This window comes from Rhinolophus sinicus, chromosome X (assembly GCF_036562045.2).
Source record: "Rhinolophus sinicus isolate RSC01 chromosome X, ASM3656204v1, whole genome shotgun sequence".
NCBI lineage: Eukaryota > Metazoa > Chordata > Mammalia > Chiroptera > Rhinolophidae > Rhinolophus > Rhinolophus sinicus.
Window position 1 is genome coordinate 39,852,452 of NC_133768.1, and position 24,265 is coordinate 39,876,716.

Consider the following 24,265-nt stretch of genomic DNA (forward strand, 5'->3'; position numbering starts at 1 on the left):
CTTCTCCCCTTTAGCTGCTGGTGTCTGGTGATCTTCAGGCAATGAGAACTTTCCCAGAGAAGTGGTAAAAGACCAGGGGTACACGAAGTCAGGTGCTGAGGGTCCCTCTGAGACCTGGGAAGGCAGATGCTTCCCAAGTTTGGGGCAAGTACCCCGACTGGCACTGATGAAGGGGTAAGCCTTCCGGGAAGTTCCAGCAGCCCCACTGGGCATCCAGGGGAAAATCAGTTCCAAATAGTGGAAATCAGTCAGACTGGCCAACGCTTTGGAGGGTCGGTGTACTTAGTGTGGCCGTGAGAGCGTGTGTGTGTGTGTGTGTGTGTGTGTGTGTGTGGCCCTTGAAGCACTACAGTACCTGTCTGACCTAACCACCTACCTCTGTCTCCCCCATTTACTCCCTTGTGGCCACACTGGCTTCCTCACTGCTCCCCAAGCACACCTGCAATGGTGCCACCACACAGCCTTTGCACTGTTTCCCCTGCCTGGACTGCTTGTTCTCCAGATAGCTGCATGACCCTCCCTCACTTCCTTCTCTTTGGCTCAACGTCACCCTTGAAGTAAAGCCTTCCCTGGCCGTCCTATGAATACTGCCAGCTGCCCACCTTGGGTCCCCTTTATTTTGCTGTTCTTTATTTCCCCGCCATGCTTCTCAGCACCTTCTAACATTCTAGATAATTTACTTCTTATGCTTGCTACTTATCGTCTCTCAGCCCCACTGGAATGTCAGTCAGTCTCATGAGGGCAAAGATCTGTTTTGTTCATGGCTATATTCCCAGGATGTAGAATCATGCCTGGCGTACAAATAGTAAGGACTCGGTATTTGTTGGATGGAATGATTTACTCTACTGGATCCCCAGTATGCAGAACAGTACCTGACATACAGTAGGGGATCAACAGGTGCTTGTAGAGTGAATCGAGGGCAATAGGGACATGTGGTGAGTACCCAACTCCCCTTTATGTAGTTTGCCAAAGTGCTGGGTACTTATCCATCTGTGTGATGCTGCAAACATGGAGGTCCAGAGGCTCCGATGCGGGAGGGGAGCACACCCCAGCTGCGGAAGGCATGTCAGAGAGTCTAACGGTATGTATCTGCCACCCGAGCTTAGCTGAGGCAGCAGTCCCAATCACCCCAATAATTCACTTCTCACTGAAAGGCAAAGAAACTGCTTATTGAGTCTGCAGCCACAAATACCTGGTTTAGCGTCTAGACGGTTGTTTTTTAATTTTATTTATTTTTTTATAGATTTTATTGGGGAAGGGGAACAGGACTTTATTGGGGAACAGTGTGTACTTCCAGGACTTTTTTTTTCCAAGTCAAGTTGTTGTCCTTTCAGTCTTAGTTGTGGAGGGCACAGCTCAGCTCCAGGTCCAGTTGCCGTTGCTAGTTGCGGGGGGGTAGAGCCTACCTTCCCTTGGGGGAGTCAAGGAATTGAACTTGCAGCCTTGTAGTTGAGAGCCCACTGGCCCATGTGGGAAACGAACCGGCAGCCTTTGGAGTTAGGAGCATGGAGCTCTAACCGCCTGAGCCACCGGGCTGGCCCTAGACAGTTGTTTTTTTAAATGGGGAATACTGGGGAACAGTATGTTTTTCCAGGATGTCAAGTTGTTGTTTTTCACTCTAGTTGTGGGGGAGTGGGGGGGGCGCAGCTCAGCTCCAAGTCAAGTCATTGTTTTTTCAATCTAGTTGTGGAGGGTGCAGCTCACTGGCCCATGTGGGAATCGAACCAGCAACCTTGTTGTTAAACACTCACACTCTAACCAACTGAGCCATCTGGCCGCCCCAGTGTCTAGACAGTTTTTAACAGAAGCAGCACCCTGCCAGGGAAACTTCTGGGCATTTGGCAAAAGAGGCAGATGCTTCTTCACCCACATCTTGCTCAGTCTCTGTGATGTGGAAGAAGCCAGTCTGGACAGATTAAATGGGTCACGGTCCCCAGCTTGTGAGTGGAGAATTCAAGGGCTCATGGAAGCTGTTGCTACAGCAACCACGACCCAAGGGGCAACCTTGGCAGCAGGCAAGTGCTAGGCAACAAGCCGAGAGAAAACGGCACAGACTCAAAGGGTCTGAGAAACATGTCTTTGTGCACAGTGAACAAAGGGCAAATTGGGAAATCCTTCTGATACTGTCTACACTTCCTAAAGTATAAGGAGCCGTCTTCAGACTGAGGGCCGGGAGGGATCCTCTCAGGGAATGCACCAGTGACCTGTCGGGGGAGCCAGGCGCTCTGCCTAGGGCTAGGTGTTCTGGACATGGGGCCCTACTCAAGAACTTCCCTGTTTCAAAGGCAGGCTGGGGAGAAATATTAACTCCAGGAAATCGGAACCTGATGAAAGATCTATTTTAAGTATTGCAGTGCGTGGAGGAGACGGAGGGACTGTCCAAAACTGCCAGATGAATATGCCACATTACAGGGCAGACACAGGGGTCCAGTGACCCTCCCAGGGGAGCTTTAAACCCTTCTCGAGGGTATTTCTAAGATCGATTTATGATTTAGAGAAAGGAGAAAGCCTTCTTGACTGGGTGAAACATGTACAGCGTAGGAAGCTCACTACTGGACGTACCAGATTGGGAACTTCTAGAATCCCAACTCTTCCTCCCAAGATTAAAAAAACAACCCAGACTGGAATTCGGGGGCAGTGCATGCAATCATGAGGACTCAAGAACTGGAGGAACTTGGGGTGGGGGTTTGTCCCCTGCTGTCTGCTGTAACAACCCTCTTTGTCTGACCTTGAAAACAGAAGAGTTCTGGAATTAATTAGGGGTAACAAAAAAGTAAATCAGTCTGTAAGTGTACTTGTTGTTGGGGTTAGTAAATATTGGAAGGTTTTCTAGTCACCCCCTACCTTAGGGGCACATGGTCATTGATCTGGCCAGCTCACTTCAGCTCTAAACAGCAGCCTGCCTCTGCTCGGTGGCAGGGACAGCAGCTCACCTTTACTACCCTGCTCCAGGGGTGTTTAAACTCTCCAGCACTGTGCCACATTCTGACCCTTCAGGACTTTATACTGATGGTTTAATTCAAGTACCACTTATTACATCAATGACTTAGTGACTGGGGATGATTTAGAATCAATTATGCCTAAAGCTCTGACTTCTCTCACTGATTTTGTATTTCAGACTGTTACATAGGAAAAAGATTGACGATTCTTTGCTAATAACCTTTTTGAGAATCCAGTTACCTGGAGCAACTAGAGAAATTCTACCCGAGACAGACAAAACTTTTTACCTTCAAGCCAAAGTCTTGGGACTAAAACGGGGCCCCCAAAATTAACTGGCTCCTCTGGAAAGTAGTGCTAACCCATCCCACTTGTGGGTAGATGCCTCCCTTCATCTGGACTCCCATCATCGGCTCAAGATATCCTCTGGGCGTCTGCTCTGGACGAAGAGTAGAAGAGAGCCACTGCTAGGATGCTTGCTTAGGAAGTTGTCCTGAGATGTGGCATTCTAGCTGCACAGTACGTGCTTAGGGGACAGATTTCATAGCTTCTGTGTTCCGAGAGTGAGCTTGTGAGCGAATGGATACTTTAACTTCTCTGGCAGCCCAAGCAGGGTGGTGGGTCTGAAAAATGGAATGGTTCCCACCTCACCGTGGCTCCCACCTCCACTCACAGCTCAGCACACCATTTATGAGCGCTCTGGTTTACTAAGTAGTTGAAATGGTTTTTATTATATACTAAGTGCTGGGAAATACTAGGTTTGTTTCTAGCCTCCCTTCTAGTCCACCCATCACGTGCCCTGTCTCTGTTCCAGGGCTGCACTGTAAGTGCAGGATGGAACAACGACCCCACCACCTTCACCAAGGTGGGCTTTTCACACTGTACAGAACTGGTAACCGCCTCGGGGACGGGGTGGGCCCACGGGTCAGTCTTCATCTGAGTCACGGGGGCCCACGTACTCGCAGACAGCATCATAGTGAAGCTCCACCAGCCGATTCTCTCTCCGAAGCTGCACCAAAGCCTGGCTCCGCTCTCTGTCCCAGCCCAGCAGACGGCCCAGCTAGAGTAGGGGCGGGGGGAGTCAGCTAGGCCAACCCAGACCTCGGGATATCCCCTGCATGCTCCCCCCACCTGATTCCCAGGTCTGGGACTCACCCTTCCAGCCAGTGGCCCCAGCACCACCATCACCCGGTTGCCCTCCACTTTGGGGACAAGGGTCTCCAGCATGTCTTCCCTGATTCCTACAGACAAGGAGAGCCGAGTAAGGCCTGCAGCAAGGGCCAGCCCACCAGGGTCCTGTCAGAAAGGCCTTTCCTGTATTCCCGGGAGCCACTCTGCACCCTGTTGACAGATGGGAGGCCCACCATACCCATTCCACAGGTGAGGAAACCTAAGGAGCAGTGCCTAGCAACAGCCGTACTAGAGGAGCTGTTATGTAAGGTGACAATGGGTAGTGGTGCCAGCAGAAGCTGCTTACCATAGCTGTGTTGGAAGCCCTACCAACCCTGCACAGGGAGCTCCATACACACCCCTACAAGATACCACAGAAGGAGAAACAGGTCATTTCCATGCTAATTTTGCAGATGGGAAAAGTGGGGCTCAGATAAGAGTCTAATATTCTGTCACAGGATGCTGGGCCTTGCAAAACCACCTGAACTCTGCCCAACCTCCCAGCCTCTGCCTGGGTAGGCTCTCGTCCTCAGCCAGCCTCGCTGCTCAGCCTCGAGGACGATAATGACCCAATGGCCCATCCCTCAGACTCACCTTCCAGAACCCAGCCTTCATCTGTCCGACACACACAGGTATCTGGGCTGAGGACATCTTCAATTGTCATCTGGGAAGAGGGTCAGGGGGCATGAGAATGTTAGCGAGTTAAGGGGGCCCAGTCCCTGGGGGAGGAAGGGGACCCAGGCTGTGGGGTGCCCACCTTGGTATTGTAATAATGGCCGCCCTTGTGCAGCTTATCCACAAACCGCACACGCAGGTCCCTGTGCAACCAGTGCTGACTCCTGGGGGCTGTTTTGTCACTCTTGGCTATAGGTTCGTCCTGTCTGTGGAGAGCGGACAGACACCAGGCTTAGTCAGACGTGCATTCTGATGCTGTGAAACCCACCCATAGTAGCATTCCTAGTTCCTTCTATGCACTTGCCTTGCCCTGGAAGCTTTCTCTGACTGCTGGAGGCTCCCCCCACCCCTACCCTCTTCTACCATCCCAGATGCCCAAAGTCCCACCGGTCTGGAAGGTGTTTCCGTTTCCTCGCTGAATCCTCCTGCCGGGTGGGGAGGTCCTGATCCTGGGGGGCCTTCTCTGATGAGGCTGTTCCGTTCTGCTGCCTTGGGGATGATTTGCTCACCTGGCCTATTCAAGGGGGTGTGGGGAGAATCAGGAAAGAACTTCAGTGTCTCACTCTCTTTCCTTCCAGGCCACGTCTCAGCCTCAGGCCACCTCCCATCTGCCAAAGCATCCCCTCTCATCAGCACATCTTTGCCTGGTCTATTGGAACACTCTTCCCTTCCTTCAACAGTCTCGGCCTCCTTTGGGAAGCCCTTTTCCATCACCCCAGCCTGCGCTGACAGTGCGTACCGGAGTCACTGCCATGTGGGCTAGGAGTCCAGGAGAGTGCTGTCAGCGCTCCTATCTGCCAAACTGCCCCGTCCTACCGACACATCTAGAATTCTTTCCTCTCTGGTCACGACCTGTTCTAGGTAGCTGCTCTGACTCCCTAGCAAAAGAAAGGTTCATCACCCCAAACAGACAAAGACCTCCCGAGGGTAAGAATTGGTTTCCGCACCTGTTTCTTCTCCTTCAGAAAAAGGCTAAAGACCCAGGGTTATGAGACCAAACTTTCTTCAGTCAAACTGAAGAAACCACTATCTTCATTCTCAGCATCTTCATGTCCTGACCACGGAGCAGAAGGCAAACCTGCCAGGCAGACCGCTACCCTGCCCTCTGCAGGTCTAACCCTCTCCCCCAAAAAACAGGCCCAACCACCCCAGGAATGCTTCTCCGACTCCTCCAGCTAGGTAAGAGGTTCACTCACTGAGATCCAAGGAGTTCCTGTCAAACTCCTGCTGGGAGACAGGCCGCAGGCAGTACTCACTAACAGTTACCATGCGGCCCCCCACAGCCAGACGAACCATGGCCCGAACATTGTCAGGATCGAGGCCTTCCACCTACAGTGGAGGAAGGAGCTGAGTGAATTCGACCTACATTCCTAGGACCAAACTATTCACCCTTCTTTCCAAGGTGCCCGACCCCTGTGCCTCCCCCAGCAAACTGACCCCGGAGGGCTGAATCTGGGCCTGGTCACTGTATCTCCCTAAGCAGACTGTAACCCCTGAGGTTGGGGACGAGGCCAGATCCCTATGTCTCCCCTACCAGACGGTGGGGCTTGGACATATTTTAAGCATTTAATCCTCAGGGACTTGTGGTATGACCTCTCCTTTCAATTGGAAACTGAGGCTCAGAAAGGCCCCGAAAGTGGTCCTGAGTTACCGAATGAGGCAACAAGCCAGGCAGGCCTAAAAGACAAAGACTTCCATCCAGCCTTTCTACCCCACACCTAATTCTGCCGCCCTCTGAATCTCACATCAATCTTCTCTGCTGCCTGTCTTGGGTTCCAGGCACATCTTGGTTTCTTACCTTCCCATAGAGGCCTCGGTGAGGGCCAGAAAGAACCGTCACAGCTCCTCCAGGCACCAGGCCTTGAGGCTCGTCTTCCTTATCCTTCTCTTGCTCATCTGGCCTCAGCAGGCGGTGGGGCCCTGTGGGGGCCAGGGCCTGGACCTCAGTCAGGTTGGCGCCCAGCCCTAACCCTTTGGGCCTCAGTGAGTTGACACGGGGCTTCACCACTCTGCAGGGAGCACAGAATATGGGCTTGTTGGGGGATGCAATGGCCTTCAATGCCCCACTCCCCTGTATCCCTCGCCAAATCCCACCCTACCAATATGTTCAATAATATATTTCCCCATCCTATGTTGGGACTGTTTTTGACCTATAGAAATGGCAATTTCATTTGGTTCAACCTAATAACATGTTGTATATACCATCCATTAAGTGTAACCAAATACACTAATATTTCTACAAGGGAAATCATACAAATATTCACACCAAACAGGAGAAACAGACTATAAAAAATTCAATGTCAATCCAGATCACATTTGGCTGCCAAAGGGTTTATGAAAAAAATACTTGTTTTTCAAAATTCTTTGGAGTTCAGAACTGTGAAGGGAACGTAAGTCCACGTGATAACGGTAAATGTCCAGTCAATGCTTATTTGGGTCCAGGGCCAACTATGAGTGCTTTACATGTATAATTTCACTCAATTCTCAACTGACCTAGGAAGTCAGTGCTGTTATTATCCACATTTTTCAGATGAGGAAGCTGACGCCCAGAGAAATAATATTTCCATAAATCGGATCCCGTTACGGATTTTCAAAGGGCAAATAGGAGTTTGAAGCAGTAGTGGAAGAGACTGCTGAATTGGTTAGGATGGTAATGTGCCCTTCCCGTACTGGGATGGTTCTGGGGGGGCAGTAACCACAGGGGTCTTGTTCATTGCCTTGTCTACTGTCCCCTTGCCCCTACCCCAGAACTCACTGATTGAAGGTACGGCCGATGCCCTGGCCAGGTTTCCAGCCCATGCCCCGCAGCATGGCCAGCCCGTAGGCCTCCACAGGGACTGCCTCGTAATTGGCCTCCTCCGGCACCTACACGTTCAAGCGGAGGAAGGGTGGTCAGGCTTTGCGCATGGTGGGCCCTCCGAAGTGCATTTGCTACTTCCCACTGAGATCCTCACTGCTTCTTTTCCAGTCAGCTCAAGGGTAACTTTTGATTTCCCCTCACCATCCCTCACTTTACTCCTCCACTTCAGTCTTTCAACAGAAATTTACAAAGCACCTATTCTGTGCCAGGTACTGTTCTAGGTGCTGGGGAGAAAGCAGTAAACAAATCAGACAAAAACTCCTGCTCTTGTGGAGCTTACATTCCAGTTGCGGGACACACAATAAATAAAATACATAAAACAGGATATGTCAGGTGGTAATAAATTATGTGAAGGAAAATAAAGCAGGTTAAGGAGATGCAGAAGGATGGAGAAGGGAGTGTCACTGAGTTGATATTTGAGCAGAGACCAGAGGAGATGACAGAGAAAGCCATGAGGATATGAGAAGGAAAAGTGTTCCAAGCAGAGAGAACAGTAAGAGCAAAGGTACTGAAGCAGGACAAGATCTGGTATGTCTGAAAAGCATCATGAAAGTCAACCTGACTGAACTAGAGATATGGATGCAGAGAGGGGTGGTAAGAGATTAATTAGGAGAGCTGGGCAGGAGCCACAAGGGAGACCATTGAGACAGTAACTGCAGTAGTCCAGATGCCAGCAGAGTGATGCTAGTGGCTCAGACCAGCACAGTGGTAGTGGCGACGGGGAGAAGTGTTCCGATTTTAGAGGTATTTTGAAAAGGAATATGATAGGATTCTGCTGAAAGATTGTATTGTGGTATGAAATAAAGAGGTGAGTCAAAGATGGTGCTAAGGTTTTTAGGCTGAGTAAGAGAAAGGATGGATGTAAATGTGATCAACTGAGATGTGGAAAGCTGAGCAAGGAGGAAAAATGAGAGAAATGAGGCCAAAGCTGGAAGAGGATGGAGAGTGAAAAGTCTTTTTTTTCTTTTTTATGATGAAAGAAACCAGAGGACATCTGAAGGCTAATAAGAAAGTTCAGTCAAAAGAGATGGTGGTCTGGGGCTGTAGGAAAATCAGGCTCCAAAGCACTGCAAAAACCAAACTGTGAATGAAGAGGTGAAAAGAGGGTCCATGGGTATGAAAGACAGACTTGGTTACTTATGTATATACACCCCTTACCTCCCATCATCACTCCCTCAGTTCTTTATATTCACTCCAGATACACCATAAATTGCCTTACTGTCGGACACACACCACATTGATTTCCTGACATCATGCCATGGTCTGGGTCATTGCTGCCATTAGGAGTACTCACCCTGCTCTCCCCTTTCTCACTAAACCCTACCTGTCCTTCCAGGCCTCACTCCTACCACTCTGGTCTCAGTCTCCATCACTACTGGTGGACTACTGGTCACCTTGCTTCCACCTCTGCTTACTTAGTCTGTTCTGTTCACAGCAGCCAGAGAAATCCTGTCAAAACATAAGTCGTGTCCTTTCTCTGCTCAGAGCCCTCTCATCTCATTCAGAGTAAAATCCACATCCTCACCACGGCCCACAAGGCCCTGCCTAGTTCAGCATTCCCACTGATGAGCTCATCTACGACCCCTCCCTCTCCCTCATTCCACTTCGGTTACATCAGTCTCCTTGGTGTTCCTCAAACACTCCAAAGGATGGAAGGAGGGATAAGTAGTATGCATCATCACATACACACACAGACTTCTGCTGTGTGCACGCAGGCAAGCCTATCAGACAGGGAAGAGGCTGGGAGAGGAGGGGGGCGAGGGGCCAGCTCACTGTCTCAGCCTGGGGTTCACTGTCTGTGCCTTCCCCGTTGGGGGTGCATCCTTTCTGGATCATGGGGATAGCGAGCGTGGGGTCAACACCTGCATTCTCGCTCTCCTCCAGAGACTTCTTGGATTCTAAGGAAGAATGGGAGGGAGCAATGAGGTTCCACCCTACCCTTCCATTTTCCTCCTGTTCTTCCTTTACTGGGACAAGGCAAATGGGGGATCACTCACCCTCAATGAGCTCCTTCACAGCCTGGGACAGCACCCCATCCCCCACGGCCTCAATATCTGTGGATGGCCCCGGGGCCTGGGTTGGTGGCTGCTTGCGATGGCCATACTGGATCAAGGGGATGACGAGTTCCTTGGGGGCTTCGGAGGGCTTTACACTAATGGGAACACAGAAGGGTGAAGTTGGGAGAGTAGTATGGTCAGTGGGTTGAGCCACACCCCTTCATTCAGAGAAAACACAAGAGTCAAGCTCACCCCAAGTCCCATGGACAGCGCCCTCAGTTCTGTCTGGCTCTCCTGTTATGTCTCTGATGGTACTTTCTTTGGATTCTCTCCTCTACCCCCAACTCCTAATTGTGCCTTTGGGGAATCAGTCTTCAGTCGATGGCTTCCACAATGACCCACAAATGACTATATTCAGCCTGGATTCTCTCCCCAGCTCCAGGCTCCACACCTGCTTCCTTAGCTGGTTGATTCTCTTCTGGAAGTCCCTCCCTCAGACTCTCCTTTGCGGATTAAGCTGATGAAGGCATCCTCCAACCTGAACCTGTCGCTCCATCCCGTTTCCCCGTATCAGAGAAGCCCCACCGCATCAGTTGAGACATTAGGGGTCCTGTAATTCTCTCTTTTCCTTCTCTCAGAACGCACACACCTCAGGGTTCCTAAGTCCTAAAGACACTCTCTCTCAGGAATCCATCCTCTCTTGTCAATCCCCACGGCCATCAGGCTCAATTTCTCCACCTGTCCTACAAACTCCCGCCTTCTCGCCTCCACGAATTTCCTCTGGCGGTATTCAGGCTTTCCAGGTCACTGTCACCGAGACAATCAACTCAGATTGCACCCTCCCACTTGCACCCACCGCACCGACTTCCAAGGGATGAAAGACTCGGCGCTTCACCTCTGCAACTCCCTCCCTTCCACGGTCTTCAAGAAATCCTTCTCCTCCGGTGCCGCACCCGCGCCGTCTCCTGTGCCCGCCAGCCGTCTCCGGGCGGACGTGCGACTAAAGCTGAACGAAATCGGGGCAGTGGAGGCTCCCGCTGGCCGCAAAACACCTTCTTCCGCATCCGCCATCTTGCCCCTCTTCTCAGGCCGGTGAGCTGCTTTCTGGGAAGGTTAGTTTGGGCTCGGGTTGCCCGGGGCCTGACGACTAGCGCTAGAACTACCTACCTTCCCACAAAATACTGCGACATCGACAGGTGAAAGCGCGCGGTGGGAAGCAATTGTCGCCCTTTTTACTTCATAGGAGCGCGTCGCGCTAAGCATATAGGGAAATGTAGTTCTTCAGGGAGGTAGGCGTGGTAGGAGGCTGATTCATTCTTAGCAGATATTCATTCCTTCGTGTAAATACTTTGACAAGTATTTATTGATCGCCTACTGTGTGCACGTAACTGTGCCCTACTGGTGTGAGAAGTGTAGGTAAGATAAATCATTTAAGAAAAAGTGTGAATGTCAGTCGTGTACCATAAAAAATAATAATAGAGCCATGTAAATAGTGCCTACCGATACCAGATTTAATACTGGACAAGCTCTGGATTCAACTATTAATAAAAAATGCACCTCCTCCGTTCTAGAGCCTCATAGTGCAGTGGGGAGCAATGACACTTAAACAAATATTTAAAAATATTTCCTATCAACATTAAATATGTTGTGAGACCCAGGTCCTAAGTCTTCAAAAGATTAGACAGGTTCCCCTTGTGTATGACCTTAAGAGTTTGTAAAGTAGAAGACTGTTACTTAAACAAATAGTCACAAGAAAGAATACTACAAATCTACAAAAAATTCATCCCAAAGAAATCACTGACGATGTGCAAAAGGATTTTTATATGAGATTCATCATACTATTATTGTAGCAAGATCTTGAAGACCTCTTAAATGAACAACAGAAGGGGATGAGGCAAAAGGAATTATAGTACATGTCTTGGGTGGAAATCATATACTTGAGCCTTTAAATGTGAAGCTATAAATATAACGACATGAAATGGGGATATAGTCACAATGTTTGGAAAGTAGAATCGTATGGTGGGGTCAGAGGATGGTCTTGAAAACAGGAAGCCCATTATTTGATCAATCTCATGGCCATGTTTCCAGGCTTAGAATCCCTAGGCATCCTGGAAAGGGCCCTGGAATCTCAAAAGAGTAGCCACTGTGGTTTTCAAAATATACAACAACAAACGTCTTTTAATTTTTATTTTGAAATAATTTTAGAATTAAAAATAGTAAGAGAGTTCCTGTATATTCTTCATCCACATCCACCTACAGGATAGTTAACAAGATTATGTGCTCTCTTGAGGGTGGTTACACTTCAGGGGTCTGAAAAAGAGACATTTCAAAGGTGTATTAACTTAGATGCACAGAAACAATGGATGGGGCTTGCTTAAGGCCAAGATAAACCTTTTACTAAAGAAGTTATATGTCTGGGATGAGACTACCCACCATGACCTACCCAATTAGGAATTTATGATTGATCACCATATGAGGTTACTTTTGATTAGATTTATTATAGTGCCCCTCCCTTTTTTGTCCACAAGGGCTTTGTGAGCAATTAAGAGGAGGCAGGTATCTCCATGATAGCAACAAGCAAAACAGGAAAGAAACAGCTAAGGAGAGCCCTTCTAAGGTCAGAACAAGCTGCAAAGACTACCCTCAAAGCCTACCTACCACATACAAAAGGCCTGACTTTAATTGGATAAAACTATGGAACAAATTATGCCCTAGGGCATTGTCAAAAATTAGTTTAGATTAACAGCTGGGTATGGTATCAATACAGGCAGACCAGCCAGAAATTAAACTAGGACATCAGGGAAAGAAACAAAGAGAGCCTGGATAAAAGTAAGGTCATTTCAGTGCGTCTGTGCTCATGCCCAAGGCTGAATCCTCTGTAGAGGTTCATCACGCAGAAACAGATTTGACTAAATTAGTGTAATCAAGTCATTAAACAAATAAGCAAACAATAACAAAAATGGGCAGATCAGTACCTAGAGTTGCTACAATGTTATATAAAATGTCCAGTTTTCAACAACAAATTATGCAACATGCAAAGAAACAAAAAGGTGTGAACCATATGTGGGGGGTGGGTGGGGAAAAGGAAACAGAAACTGCCTGTTAGAGGGCCCAAATGTCAGACCTAGCAGATAAGGATTTCAAAGTGGTTATTATAAATTTGTTCAAAGAAGTAAAAGAAATCATGTATAAAGACTTAAGGGAAGGTATGCTATTGTGTTTCCCCCAAAATAAGAGCTAGCCGGACAATCAGATCTAAAGAGCCTTTTGGAGCAAAAATTAATATAAGATCCGGTATTATATTATATTATATTGTACCAGGTCTTATAGTAAAATTAGACCAGGTTTTATGTTAATTCTTGCTCCAAAAGACACATGAGAGCTGATTGTCCAGCTAGGTCTTATTTTCCGGGAAACACGGTATGTAACAGTATTTCATCAAATAGAAAATGTCAATAAAGAAATAAAATTACCAAAAAAACTGACCAAATGGAAATCCCAGAGTTGAAAAGTACAATAACCAAAATGAAAATAATTCACCAGAAGGGCCAATAGTAGATTTGAACTGGCAGAAAAAAAAATCAGTGAACCAGAAGAGAGATCAATACAGATTATGCAATGTGAAGAACAGACAGTAAAAGGAATCAAGAAAAATGAACACAGCATTAGAGAAATATGGGACACCATTAGGTTCACTGACATATGTGCCAATGGGAGTATCAGAAGAAGTGGAGACAGAGAGAGGAGCAGAAAAATTATTCTAAGAAATAATAGCTAAAAACATTCTAAATTTGGTTAATGAACTTTAATCCACATGTTCAAGAAGCTTAATGAACTCCAAGTAGGATAAATGCAAAGAGATTAATACCCAGACATATCATAGTCAAAATATCGAAATCCAAAGAGAAAACATAGCAAGCACAAATGTAGTTCCAGAACAAGTTCAAAACGGTCCTATCCTGTTCAAAGAGATACTGAGTTGCTTTTCAGAGACTACAGACCAAGACTGCAAGTCTGCAGCCAGGGCATGTGCAGAGGAAAGAACTTTAGCCTCCAGCTGCACCTGAAACCAAAGTCTTGTCCCCCAACTCATGGAATCAAAGAACCAGGACATAACCGGCACTTGAACACCAGAACCCTTTCAGAAGCCAAGAGTTCCATTGTCCAGGAAGATCCGGTGTTGATGCACCTTTACCATCAATGGCCAAGATCCAAGTTCCTCTAATTAAAACTTGCCCTACCAGAACTTCCACGTACCTGTTCTCCCTTGCCCCTTAAAAACCATTGGCCTGGTCCAGCGAGCAAGATGGCATTGAAGCACCACGAGGTTTCCCATCTTCTCATTTGGTGCCTTCTCAATCAATAAACCTTTCCTTACTCCAAACTCTATGATGTTTTGAGTTTTGTCCAAGCATCAGGCACACGGACTTCGGTCTGGTAACCAATGAGAAAAATCACTCTTTACATACAAGGTAACCCCAGTAACATTATAAGCTGATCTACTATCACAAGCAATGGGTTCAGTAGACAGCTAAATCATTCTTAATGTGAAATTTTGAATAGTTTCTATCCAAGATCAGAAACAAAACAACAATGCTGCTCTTGCTACTTCTATTTAATATTGTCCTTGAAGTTCTAGTCAGGGAAGATAGGCAAGAAAAAAGAAATTAAAGGTATCCAAATAGGAAAGGAAGAAGTAAAACCATCTCTATTGCAGATGACATTCTATAGAAAATTCTAGGAATCAGCTAAAAAGCTATCGGAACTAATAAGCAAGTTTGGCAAGGTTACAGGATTGATCAATATACAAAAATCAATTGTATTTCTATAAACAAAATAAAAACGAAATTAAGAAAATAATTCCATTTACAAAAGCCTTAAAATAATAAAATACATAGAAATAAATTTAACAAAAGAAGTGTAACAAATGTACTGTGAGAACTACAAAACATCGTTGAAAGAAATTGCAGAAGACCTAAATAAATGGAGAGACATCCAACATTGACTTGTGCTGGATTCTCAGGCTGGCCCTGTCCATTGCTCTCCTGCAGCTCCCATCCTCTTAAGCTATCCTCTCCCTCCCCAAGGTTCCTTAAGCAAGTCTCCAGCTCATGGAGTTTTTAAGCTCCGCAAAAAATCCAAGGTATTTCACAACTTACTGTGTTTGCCATGCTGGGAACTCTGAGTGGGAAGCAAGGGGGCCTTCCATGACAGGAGATTTTCCGTGACATTACTGTCTTTTTTATTTTTCACATTACTGTCTTTACAGTCCAACATGCTACCTGCTGGGGGATGACAGAGGCTATCAAAGCTGTTAGGGACTCTCCATAGAAGCCACGTAGGCCCCGCCCCCTAATTTAACAATCTAGCTTTCATCTCTTTGAACTTACATAGGGCTTTGCCCACCATTTAACTACCTAAGCAGTGTCCTTTCAAGGCTTTGCCCACAGAAATAACTGTCCTTATCCCGCCTTCTTAAGTAATAACCCTGGGACCGGCTGCTTGAATCATCCTCCAGACCTTCCTACTCCCCTCTAAACACGCAGACCCTGCCCCTCAAATAACAGCCTAGGCCCACCCGGGAGGGCGCACTCTCCAGGATTCGACTCCTGAACATTTCAGGCTCCACCCTCTAATTAGCCTACACACCTCAGCCATTCCCGACATTTCGAGCCCCGCCCACACTGCATTTTTAGGGCCCACCCTCCAGACAGCACTCCAGTCCCACCCCTTGGCTAAGTGCCGGCCACCAACACGCTCCAGGCCCCGCCTTCTCAGAAATGCCATTCTAAGCCTCGCTGACCTCGCTGGGGATAACCATCCATCCTCGCACCCTCATCTAATCTTCCAACACTCACCTACGGTCCTGCAGTAACCCTCCCAGGGTCACCTCCTAGAGGAATAAGCTAGGATAACCCCAAGGCCCCGCCCCCCGAATCTTCCTCCGAGCCCCGCTCCCCTAACTCACACCTGCCACCTCAGAACTCAGCTGTACTCCAACCCCGCCCCCCGGGGAGGCCCCGCCCCCGACACTCACCGTCCTTGGGGAGCAGGCGCAATGTGGCGCCCGCCTTGCGTACCAGTACCGCCACGTCCGCCGCAGCTCTGGCCGCCAGGGGTCGCGCATCCAGCCGCGCCAGGAGCCCCCAGGCTCTGGGGCTCGCCCGCTGGGGAGGGCGGCGGCCTGGGAGGGGGGGAAAGAACCGGTCAACACCCACCCCGAGCCTCGGCGAACCCCCACACTCCCCGACGTCCGAAGACTAGAATGCCCCTAGGATCCTCAGAGCCCCGACCACTCCCTCCATAGTTCCAGAGGTCGCCGACTGTCCCTGTCATCTCCCGCGACCCCCAACCATCGCGGGTACGCGCGTGGACCCCCGCCGGCCCCCACGATATCCCTAGAGACAGCTGTTTGACCGCAGTATTCCTGGACACTCCGAACACTCTGTGACTATCTCTGGACGTCTCCGACTGCCCCCTCATAACCTCCTATTCCAAACTCTTAACCCCGCAATATCGAGAGGGACCCCGATTCCCCCAGATGTCCCAAGAGAACACGGTCTGACCCCCTGTGGCCCTGAGACCCTCGACTCCCCCTCCAGATACCCTAGGCAACCTTGGTGGCCCACGTAGCCCCAACCGCCCCTCCACTTATCCCCAGAGGCCCCCGCCTAAGCCCCCTCAATTCACCAGAGACCGTGAGTGCCCAGGTGTCCCCAGTGACCCCGGGCAGACCTCTCCGGCGCATCTCCGGAGACCCCTGAGAGCCCCCGAAGCCGGTGCGCGGCCCTGCGGCACGGGTGTGGGTGCGGGTAGCGGGCCACGAGCCCAGCCGGGGTCGCTGGGTCCATACCCGCCGCCGCCGCCGCCGCCGCCGCCGCCTCGCGGGCACCAGGCCTGCCTTGTTTACCACCTGTCGGAAGGGAACTGGAAGGAGCAGACAGGCGGGGCGAGGTGTGGCGGGGAAGCGCCTACCCCATCCCCACCCCCGTACCTCCTCTGCTCCCCCTAGGGTCCGTGGCGACCCCCGCGCGTGGCTCCATGACTTGGAGTCGCTCGGGTGGACGCACGGCCGCCAGCGACGCGTTTTGAGCTCCCGCGCGCGCACACCTGGCTGGCCGCCCGGGTCTAGACGCGGTGAGGCCGACCTGTCCCGTGCTCGGCGCCACAGCCCGCACGGTGACCTACCTGGCCGCAGGCAAGGAGGCCTGGCTTGGGCGCCAGCGTTTGGCCTCGCTCAGCCTCGGGGCGTGCCTCTGCTATCCCAGGGCCCTGGGCTGGATTCCACCTTCCACCCAGGGGATGTTGTTATTCCACGTGTGAGAAGGGGAAGTCGAGGCCCAGAAAAGTTAAAGGCCCCGCCGGAGCCCTGACTCCTAAAAACCCGGATGCAGAACTGGAGCCTGTTACCTGGGAATTCTGCAGCCTCCGGCAGAGCTTTGCATATAGTAGGCACTCAGTAAATTTACAGTGAGCGTCTGCCTAAGCCAGATCCCTACTGGAGAACTGGAAGAGTACGGTGGGCTGGGAAGGGGGCGCCCTTGGAGCCTTTCTGGCTATGGGAGGGCTTGGGGCCCTGAGTCTTACAGGGTTGGGGGTGCTCAAAAACCCAGGGAAGGGCAGGTCTCCCGGAGACTGGAGGGGTGGTAGGGGCCTGCACTTGAGGAGGCTTTGAAGGCACCTGGGTGAGAGGGGATGCCAGCCAATGAGAGGAGAGAAATGGGGCGTCTTCTAGGTTTGAAAGGGGGTTCTGGGGACACAGGCCCCAAGGGGGGAGCGCTGGGGCACAGTCTACTGTAGTGGAGAAGGAATGGGGAACAGTGAGAGATGGCCAGTGGCCGCTGCTTTTTGGAAGAAGAAACTGAGGCTGGAGGGCCTCAGGCACCCGCCCACTCTTGACTCCTGAAGATAACCAAGAGTGACAGAGTGGATCCCAGTTCAGGCAGATGGAGGCTCAGAGAGGTCAGTGACCCTGGTGAATAGCAATGCCTTGCAGATTTGGGGTACTCCCCAGGAGAGGAGTGAGGGGATTGGGCCTTGGAAGAAAGTGGGAAGGCTTCCCAGTGAAGGAGAGGACGTGGGAGCCTAGGGTGAACAAAAGACTGGGAAGGGTCTCCCAGACAGAGGGCAAAGCATGGGCAAACACAGGACGGTAGGACAAACAATGGGCATATATGGGGAGCTGTGACAGATGATGTGTTTGGCACAAAAGGGACAGAGCAGTGAAGGAAGTCCGGTGTATCCCCCTCAGACAAGGTCAGATCAGACAACACTGGGACCCTAAAGTGGGTAAGAGAGGTTGTCCAGCCAGCCAGAATGCACATCAGGACACGGTGCATCCACAGCCCACAATGAAACAGTCATGGATCAGGTGAATGTTTGGGGTGAGCTGCCTGAGATGGGAGCTGTTGTCGCCTGGCTGCTGGGCCCTGGGCGGGTGCCTGAGGCCCTCCAGGCCTCAGTTTCTTCTTCCAAAAAGCAGCGGCCACTGGCCATCTCTCACTGTTCCCCATTCCTTCTCCACTACAGTAGACTGTGCCCCAGCGCTCCCCCCTTGGGGCCTGTGTCCCCAGAACCCCCTTTCAAACCTAGAAGACGCCCCATTTCTCTCCTCTCATTGGCTGGCATCCCCTCTCACCCAGGTGCCTTCAAAGCCTCCTCAAGTGCAGGCCCCTACCACCCCTCCAGTCTCCGGGAGACCTGCCCTTCCCTGGGTTTTTGAGCACCCCCAACCCTGTAAGACTCAGGGCCCCAAGCCCTCCCATAGCCAGAAAGGCTCCAAGGGCGCCCCCTTCCCAGCCCACCGTACTCTTCCAGTTCTCCAGTAGGGATCTGGCTTAGGCAGACGCTCACTGTAAATTTACTGAGTGCCTACTATATGCAAAGCTCTGCCGGAGGCTGCAGAATTCCCAGGTAACAGGCTCCAGTTCTGCATCCGGGTTTTTAGGAGTCAGGGCTCCGGCGGGGCCTTTAACTTTTCTGGGCCTCGACTTCCCCTTCTCACACGTGGAATAACAACATCCCCTGGGTGGAAGGTGGAATCCAGCCCAGGGCCCTGGGATAGCAGAGGCACGCCCCGAGGCTGAGCGAGGCCAAACGCTGGCGCCCAAGCCAGGCCTCCTTGCCTGCGGCCAGGTAGGTCACCGTGCGGGCTGTGGCGCCGAGCACGGGACAGGTCGGCCTCACCGCGTCTAGACCCGGGCGGCCAGCCAGGTGAGCGCGCGCGGGAGCTCAAAACGCGTCGCTGGCGGCCGTGCGTCCACCCGAGCGACTCCAAGTCATGGAGCCACGCGCGGGGGTCGCCACGGACCCTAGGGGGAGCAGAGGAGGTACGGGGGTGGGGATGGGGTAGGCGCTTCCCCGCCACACCTCGCCCCGCCTGTCTGCTCCTTCCAGTTCCCTTCCGACAGGTGGTAAACAAGGCAGGCCTGGTGCCCGCGAGGCGGCGGCGGCGGCGGCGGCGGCGGGTATGGACCCAGCGACCCCGGCTGGGCTCGTGGCCCGCTACCCGCACCCACACCCGTGCCGCAGGGCCGCGCACCGGCTTCGGGGGCTCTCAGGGGTCTCCGGAGATGCGCCGGAGAGGTCTGCCCGGGGTCACTGGGGACACCTGGGCACTCACGGTCTCTGGTGAATTGAGGGGGCTTAGGCGGGGGCCTCTGGGGATAAGTGGAGGGGCGGTTGGGGCTACGTGGGCCACCAAGGTTGCCTAGGGTATCTGGAGGGGGAGTCGAGGGTCTCAGGGCCACAGGGGGTCAGACCGTGTTCTCTTGGGACATCTGGGGGAATCGGGGTCCCTCTCGATATTGCGGGGTTAAGAGTTTGGAATAGGAGGTTATGAGGGGGCAGTCGGAGACGTCCAGAGATAGTCACAGAGTGTTCGGAGTGTCCAGGAATACTGCGGTCAAACAGCTGTCTCTAGGGATATCGTGGGGCCGGCGGGGTCCACGCGCGTACCCGCGATGGTTGGGGTCGCGGGAGATGACAGGGACAGTCGGCGACCTCTGGAACTATGGAGGGAGTGGTCGGGGCTCTGAGGATCCTAGGGGCATTCTAGTCTTCGGACGTCGGGGAGTGTGGGGGTTCGCCGAGGCTCGGGGTGGGTGTTGACTGGTTCTTTCCCCCCCTCCCAGGCCGCCGCCCTCCCCAGCGGGCGAGCCCCAGAGCCTGGGGGCTCCTGGCGCGGCTGGATGCGCGACCCCTGGCGGCCAGAGCTGCGGCGGACGTGGCGGTACTGGTACGCAAGGCGGGCGCCACATTGCGCCTGCTCCCCAAGGACGGTGAGTGTCGGGGGCGGGGCCTCCCTGGGGGCGGGGGTTGGAGTACAGCTGAGTTCTGAGGTGGCAGGTGTGAGTTAGGGAGCGGGGCTCGGAGGAAGATTCTGGGGCGGGGCCTTGGGGTTATCCTAGCTTATTCCTCTAGGAGGTGACCCTGGGAGGGTTACTGCAGGACCGTAGGTGAGTGTTGGAAGATTAGATGAGGGTGCGAGGATGGATGGTTATCCCCAGCGAGGTCAGCGAGGCTTAGAATGGCATTTCTGAGAAGGCGGGGCCTGGAGCGTGTTGGTGGCCGGCACTTAGCCAAGGGGTGGGACTGGAGTGCTGTCTGGAGGGTGGGCCCTAAAAATGCAGTGTGGGCGGGGCTCGAAATGTCGGGAATGGCTGAGGTGTGTAGGCTAATTAGAGGGTGGAGCCTGAAATGTTCAGGAGTCGAATCCTGGAGAGTGCGCCCTCCCGGGTGGGCCTAGGCTGTTATTTGAGGGGCAGGGTCTGCGTGTTTAGAGGGGAGTAGGAAGGTCTGGAGGATGATTCAAGCAGCCGGTCCCAGGGTTATTACTTAAGAAGGCGGGATAAGGACAGTTATTTGAGTGTGAGGAGGCTAGTGAAATGGGTGGCAATCTGTCTGTGGAATCTAGAAGCAAGGCAATGAGAAGAGGCTAGAATGACAACTCAAGGGACAGGACATAGGTAATTTACATGGAATTCGACCCTTACTCCCTCTTACATCCCACAGCCAGTAGTGAGCTGGATTCTGCAGACATAGAGGTCACGGACAGTCGCCTGCCTAATTCCGCTTTATTGGAACATCGCTCTCAGGTACCACTTCGCCCTCCTAATCGAGGCCACGTGCCTCGCGACTGGCAATGTATGTACACTCATGTTCTTACTCCAGCATCACCGGTCAGAGACCTTGGGTACGTGTACCAGGCCACCACAAGTGACTCAGGTTAAGGCACGTTGTGGTTCGAAGCTGCCCCAGGCCTCTGGTCGGTTCTGTGTGGAGCTGGTTCGTGGTTCTGCAGGCTTTGGTCTCACATTAAGTGGAGGACGCGATGCAGTCGGCAACGCTCCACTGGCAGTGCGCCGACTGCTGAAGGACGGGCCCGCAGAACGCTGTGGTCGCTTGCAGGTGAGCCACAAGGCATTCTCCATTCCATGGCGTTATAGCCTTCTCATCCTTTGTCTGGTGCTCTCCATTTGCCCTTCCTATAACACCCCTCACCTTGCCCTGTTGCAGGCCGGCGACCTCGTGCTCCACATCAACGGAGAGTCAACTCAGGGCCTTACCCATGACCAGGTCGTGGAGCGGATTCGCACAGGCGGCCCCCGGCTCCGCCTGGTGCTAAGCAGGCCTCTTGAAACACACCCAGGCAAGTCTGAGAGGGCGGGAGGGCCCCAGTAAGGACATGATGGGTTTTCCATAGGAGAGGGGTCTGAGTTCTGTAAGGGGAAGGAGAGAGTCCCAGACTGGCGAGATTGGGTGGTCTCAGGGGGGAGGGTTGGGGGTTCAGTGTCTGTGAGGGCGTCATGGCATTCTCAAAACTGGGAGCAGGGAGGGCAGGCTTCCAGGACAGATATAAAGGTGGATTTCAAAGAGGAGGCTTTCAAAGTACTAGGAGGGGAGAGGAAGGAAGGGGTCTGGTGTAAAAGCAGGTATTCATAAGGAAGCGTCATGCCCCTCAGAGGGGAAGACGCAGTGGGTCTCAGCGGGGAGGGGATGGAGCTGGGATGCAGAGGGTAGGGGGTCTAGTTTCTAAAGACAAGGGGTCTATAAGGGAAAGGGTTGGAAGCAGAGGGAGGTGGGTTGAGCAAGGGGAGAGTTTAGGGATCTAGATGGGAGGGGATTGGCATCTAGAAGGTCAGGGTTTGTTTCCTTTGGGGATTGTGGGAAATGATTTCTTAGGGGCGTGTTCTGGTCTAGAAGGGGCGGGGTCTTGGAAAAGGAGGTGTGTGGGGAGGTAGTGAGGGGGTGGTGTCGGTTCTCGAAGAGTGAGTCCAGGCCTTGATGGAAGGTTTCTCTAAGGGTCGGTTTTCTGTCTGCCTCAACCCTTGGAGTCTCCTGGCCACCTTTGGCCAAGGGGCCTAGCACACCGTTCCCCACCCTACCCCATCTATCTTTCAGTCCTACCATCCCCAGGTCGCAGCCCAGATTCTGGAGGACCAGAGGTGATGAGGTCTTGTAGTGCGAGCGTTTCCCCACTTCAGCACCCTCAATCTACGAGGCCCAAAACCGGGGGCAGCCCAGCACCTAGCCCAGAGGGGTCAGCGGATGGTCCCACGGTTTCTCGTCTTGAGCGCCGCACGGAGGACCCGGACCACCGAATCCTGGGTTCCCCGGGACCCTGGCTGGTGCCGAGTGAGGAACGGCTTTCACGGGCTCTAGGGGTCCCTGGGGCCGCGCAGCTCGCCCTGGAGATGGCAGCTGGAAGGCGGAGGCACTGAGCACAGTCTGATGGCTGGGTACTCACTTCGTAGTGTCCCACTTGGATTTATCCGGTGTGTTCTGCCAACCGCGCACTAGTATCGCAGGCGGAACTACCACTTGGCCTTGTCCCCACTCCTACTGCGCAGTCGACCAGCCCGTGCTCCCCTCGCGGCGTCAGTGGTACAGCCCTCCCTGACTCGCCAGCCTGCACTTCTTGTTTCGGGCGGGGGAGGCAATAAAAATGGTCAGATCCTGTCTTGACTTGCCAGGTGCTCTAGTCCGGGTGGGGCTCCCGAGTCCACCCAGTAAAGGAGGGGGTGGATTGATCCGGTTTAGAGGAGGGCCTCTTCTGGCAACCACACTACCAAGTGCTGTTTCTTTCATGCCTCTAGAGGGGTCTGCTTTTGCTGGTCCTCAGCCTGCTGTGCTTTCTCCCCACTCCGTTTCTCTTCGCCAATTCCTGCTTCTCAACCCATTCATTCATTTCACTTTTTTGGAGGTGTGCAGGGCTAACAGATAATTATTCCGCCTAGCGTGGGGAATGCAGAAGTGGGCCTGTTGTGGCGAGAGTGCACCAGTATACCCACAGCCCTGGCCAGGAATCATCCAGACCCTCAGCGGCCCGCCGGACAGCAAGGCTAGAAGCCCTGCGGCTTCCTTTGTCGGGAGCCTGCGGTCTCTCGCTTCCGGCCTGGTTGGTCAGCTTTCGCTGCCCTGTAGGCTGACACCCTAAGGGCATGGGCTGGGGCCCTGGAGCCCCCTTTGGGGCGGAGCTGGGAAGGTGTGAGTCAGCGGTCCCAGAGTAAAAGGCTGTTAGAACATTTGGGCGGCATTCCCCACCCCCTTCCGTAGATGGTGACAAACTGCTGCGAGCTTGTGTGCACACGCCACACACTGGGCGTTCCCGGTCCTGGGAGAGGTCCGAGTTTCCTCCATCCTGGGAACAGAGCCCTAAAGCCGGGGGCTTATATAGCCAGCGGGACTCCAACTAGGGTATCCCCAAAGCCAGTGCTGGCCCAAGCCAGAAATGTCCAGTCACCTCTGCTTTCACCACATCCTGAACACAGGGCCCCATCCTCTTCAACAACGGAAGCTGTGGTCAGGCGGGAGTGGGCAATTCTCACCCCTATGGGGAGAGGCCAGGAGTGGGGAGAGAAATGAAAGGACCGGAGTGTGAGTGTCCAAGGTGGCACTGGGAAAAAGAGGAGGACAGAATAGCCAGGCTGGAGTTGGGGTATAAAGAGGTGAACCCTTGAGTGGTTAGCCCTGTAGACATTGTGGGGGAGTGTGCTGCCCCTGACTCAGAGGCTGGTGGAGGTGTGGCTCTGTGGCAGTCAGGAAAGGGCTCCAGAGCCCCAGTCCTATAAAACAGTCACACCCAGGAGACTAAGAATAGTGACCCAAGCCACCATTTACTTAGCCTTATCCCTGCTACTGGCTTCACTTGCACTGTCTATTTTCATCTGTTTACACATCTACTCAATAATCCTGATATGTCCATTCCACAAAGGAGGGAAGTGATGCCCAAAGAATATATATAGCTGGTGTGGGGTGGGGGTGGGGTTGAAGCAAGATTTAATCAAGATTTCATTCCTAAACCTTAATCTCACCTGCATTTGACAAGAATTAACTGAACTTCAGCTGTTTACCTTGAACTGTGATAGGCACTGGGGAGATGCTTGGAGGAACAAAACAAAAATTTCTATCCTTCTGTAGCTGATGTACTGACATATCGAAAATGAGTAATTTCAGAGAGAAGTGAGAGTTATAAAGATAGCAAAAGGAGGTTGTGTTGGGGGAAGTAATGATGGTGGGCTGCTGGCCTCTTTGAAGACAACATTTGAGCAGGGACCTGAATGACCAGAAGCCAGATGGATAAAGAGCTGGGGGAACAGCACTGACAGCAGTGGGAACAGCAAGT

The 24,265-nt window shown here is 52.2% G+C and overlaps 3 protein-coding genes across 8 annotated transcripts; 1 reads left to right on the forward strand and 2 right to left on the reverse strand.

Moving 5' to 3' along the window:
* Positions 1-3,640: 3,640 nt before the first annotated feature.
* Positions 3,641-10,978, reverse strand: GPKOW (G-patch domain and KOW motifs). Its single transcript, XM_019714335.2, has 11 exons — positions 10,535-10,978; positions 9,640-9,794; positions 9,416-9,540; positions 7,538-7,647; positions 6,581-6,791; positions 5,979-6,111; positions 5,170-5,296; positions 4,865-4,988; positions 4,702-4,771; positions 4,093-4,178; positions 3,641-3,997 (listed from the first exon to the last, which is right to left on the reverse strand). The coding sequence occupies exons 1-11, from the start codon at positions 10,708-10,710 to the stop codon at positions 3,863-3,865; spliced, it is 1,452 nt and encodes a 483-aa protein (XP_019569894.2). The 5' UTR covers positions 10,711-10,978; the 3' UTR covers positions 3,641-3,862.
* Positions 10,979-11,811: 833 nt separating this feature from the next.
* LOC141569576 (uncharacterized) lies at positions 11,812-18,152 on the reverse strand. The gene is made up of 6 exons (XM_074323296.1): positions 18,143-18,152; positions 16,375-16,827; positions 15,677-15,823; positions 14,799-14,924; positions 13,897-14,073; positions 11,812-11,949 (listed from the first exon to the last, which is right to left on the reverse strand). Exons 1-5 carry the CDS (start codon positions 18,150-18,152, stop codon positions 14,054-14,056), a joined length of 756 nt encoding a protein of 251 aa, XP_074179397.1. The 3' UTR covers positions 11,812-11,949; positions 13,897-14,053.
* Positions 18,153-18,230: 78 nt separating this feature from the next.
* Positions 18,231-22,599, forward strand: MAGIX (MAGI family member, X-linked). Of its 6 annotated transcripts, none has more exons than XM_019714270.2 (7): positions 18,231-18,852; positions 19,036-19,269; positions 19,773-19,919; positions 20,653-20,735; positions 20,812-21,048; positions 21,157-21,289; positions 22,057-22,599. In XM_019714270.2, the coding sequence occupies exons 2-7, from the start codon at positions 19,212-19,214 to the stop codon at positions 22,359-22,361; spliced, it is 963 nt and encodes a 320-aa protein (XP_019569829.2). In that variant the 5' UTR covers positions 18,231-18,852; positions 19,036-19,211; the 3' UTR covers positions 22,362-22,599. The 6 variants fall into 6 exon arrangements, with proteins under 6 accessions (XP_019569829.2, XP_074179938.1, XP_019569828.2 ...); XM_074323837.1 differs by having other exon boundaries at positions 18,232-18,852; positions 19,036-19,224; XM_019714269.2 differs by having other exon boundaries at positions 18,233-18,852; positions 22,042-22,599.
* Positions 22,600-24,265: the final 1,666 nt, after the last annotated feature.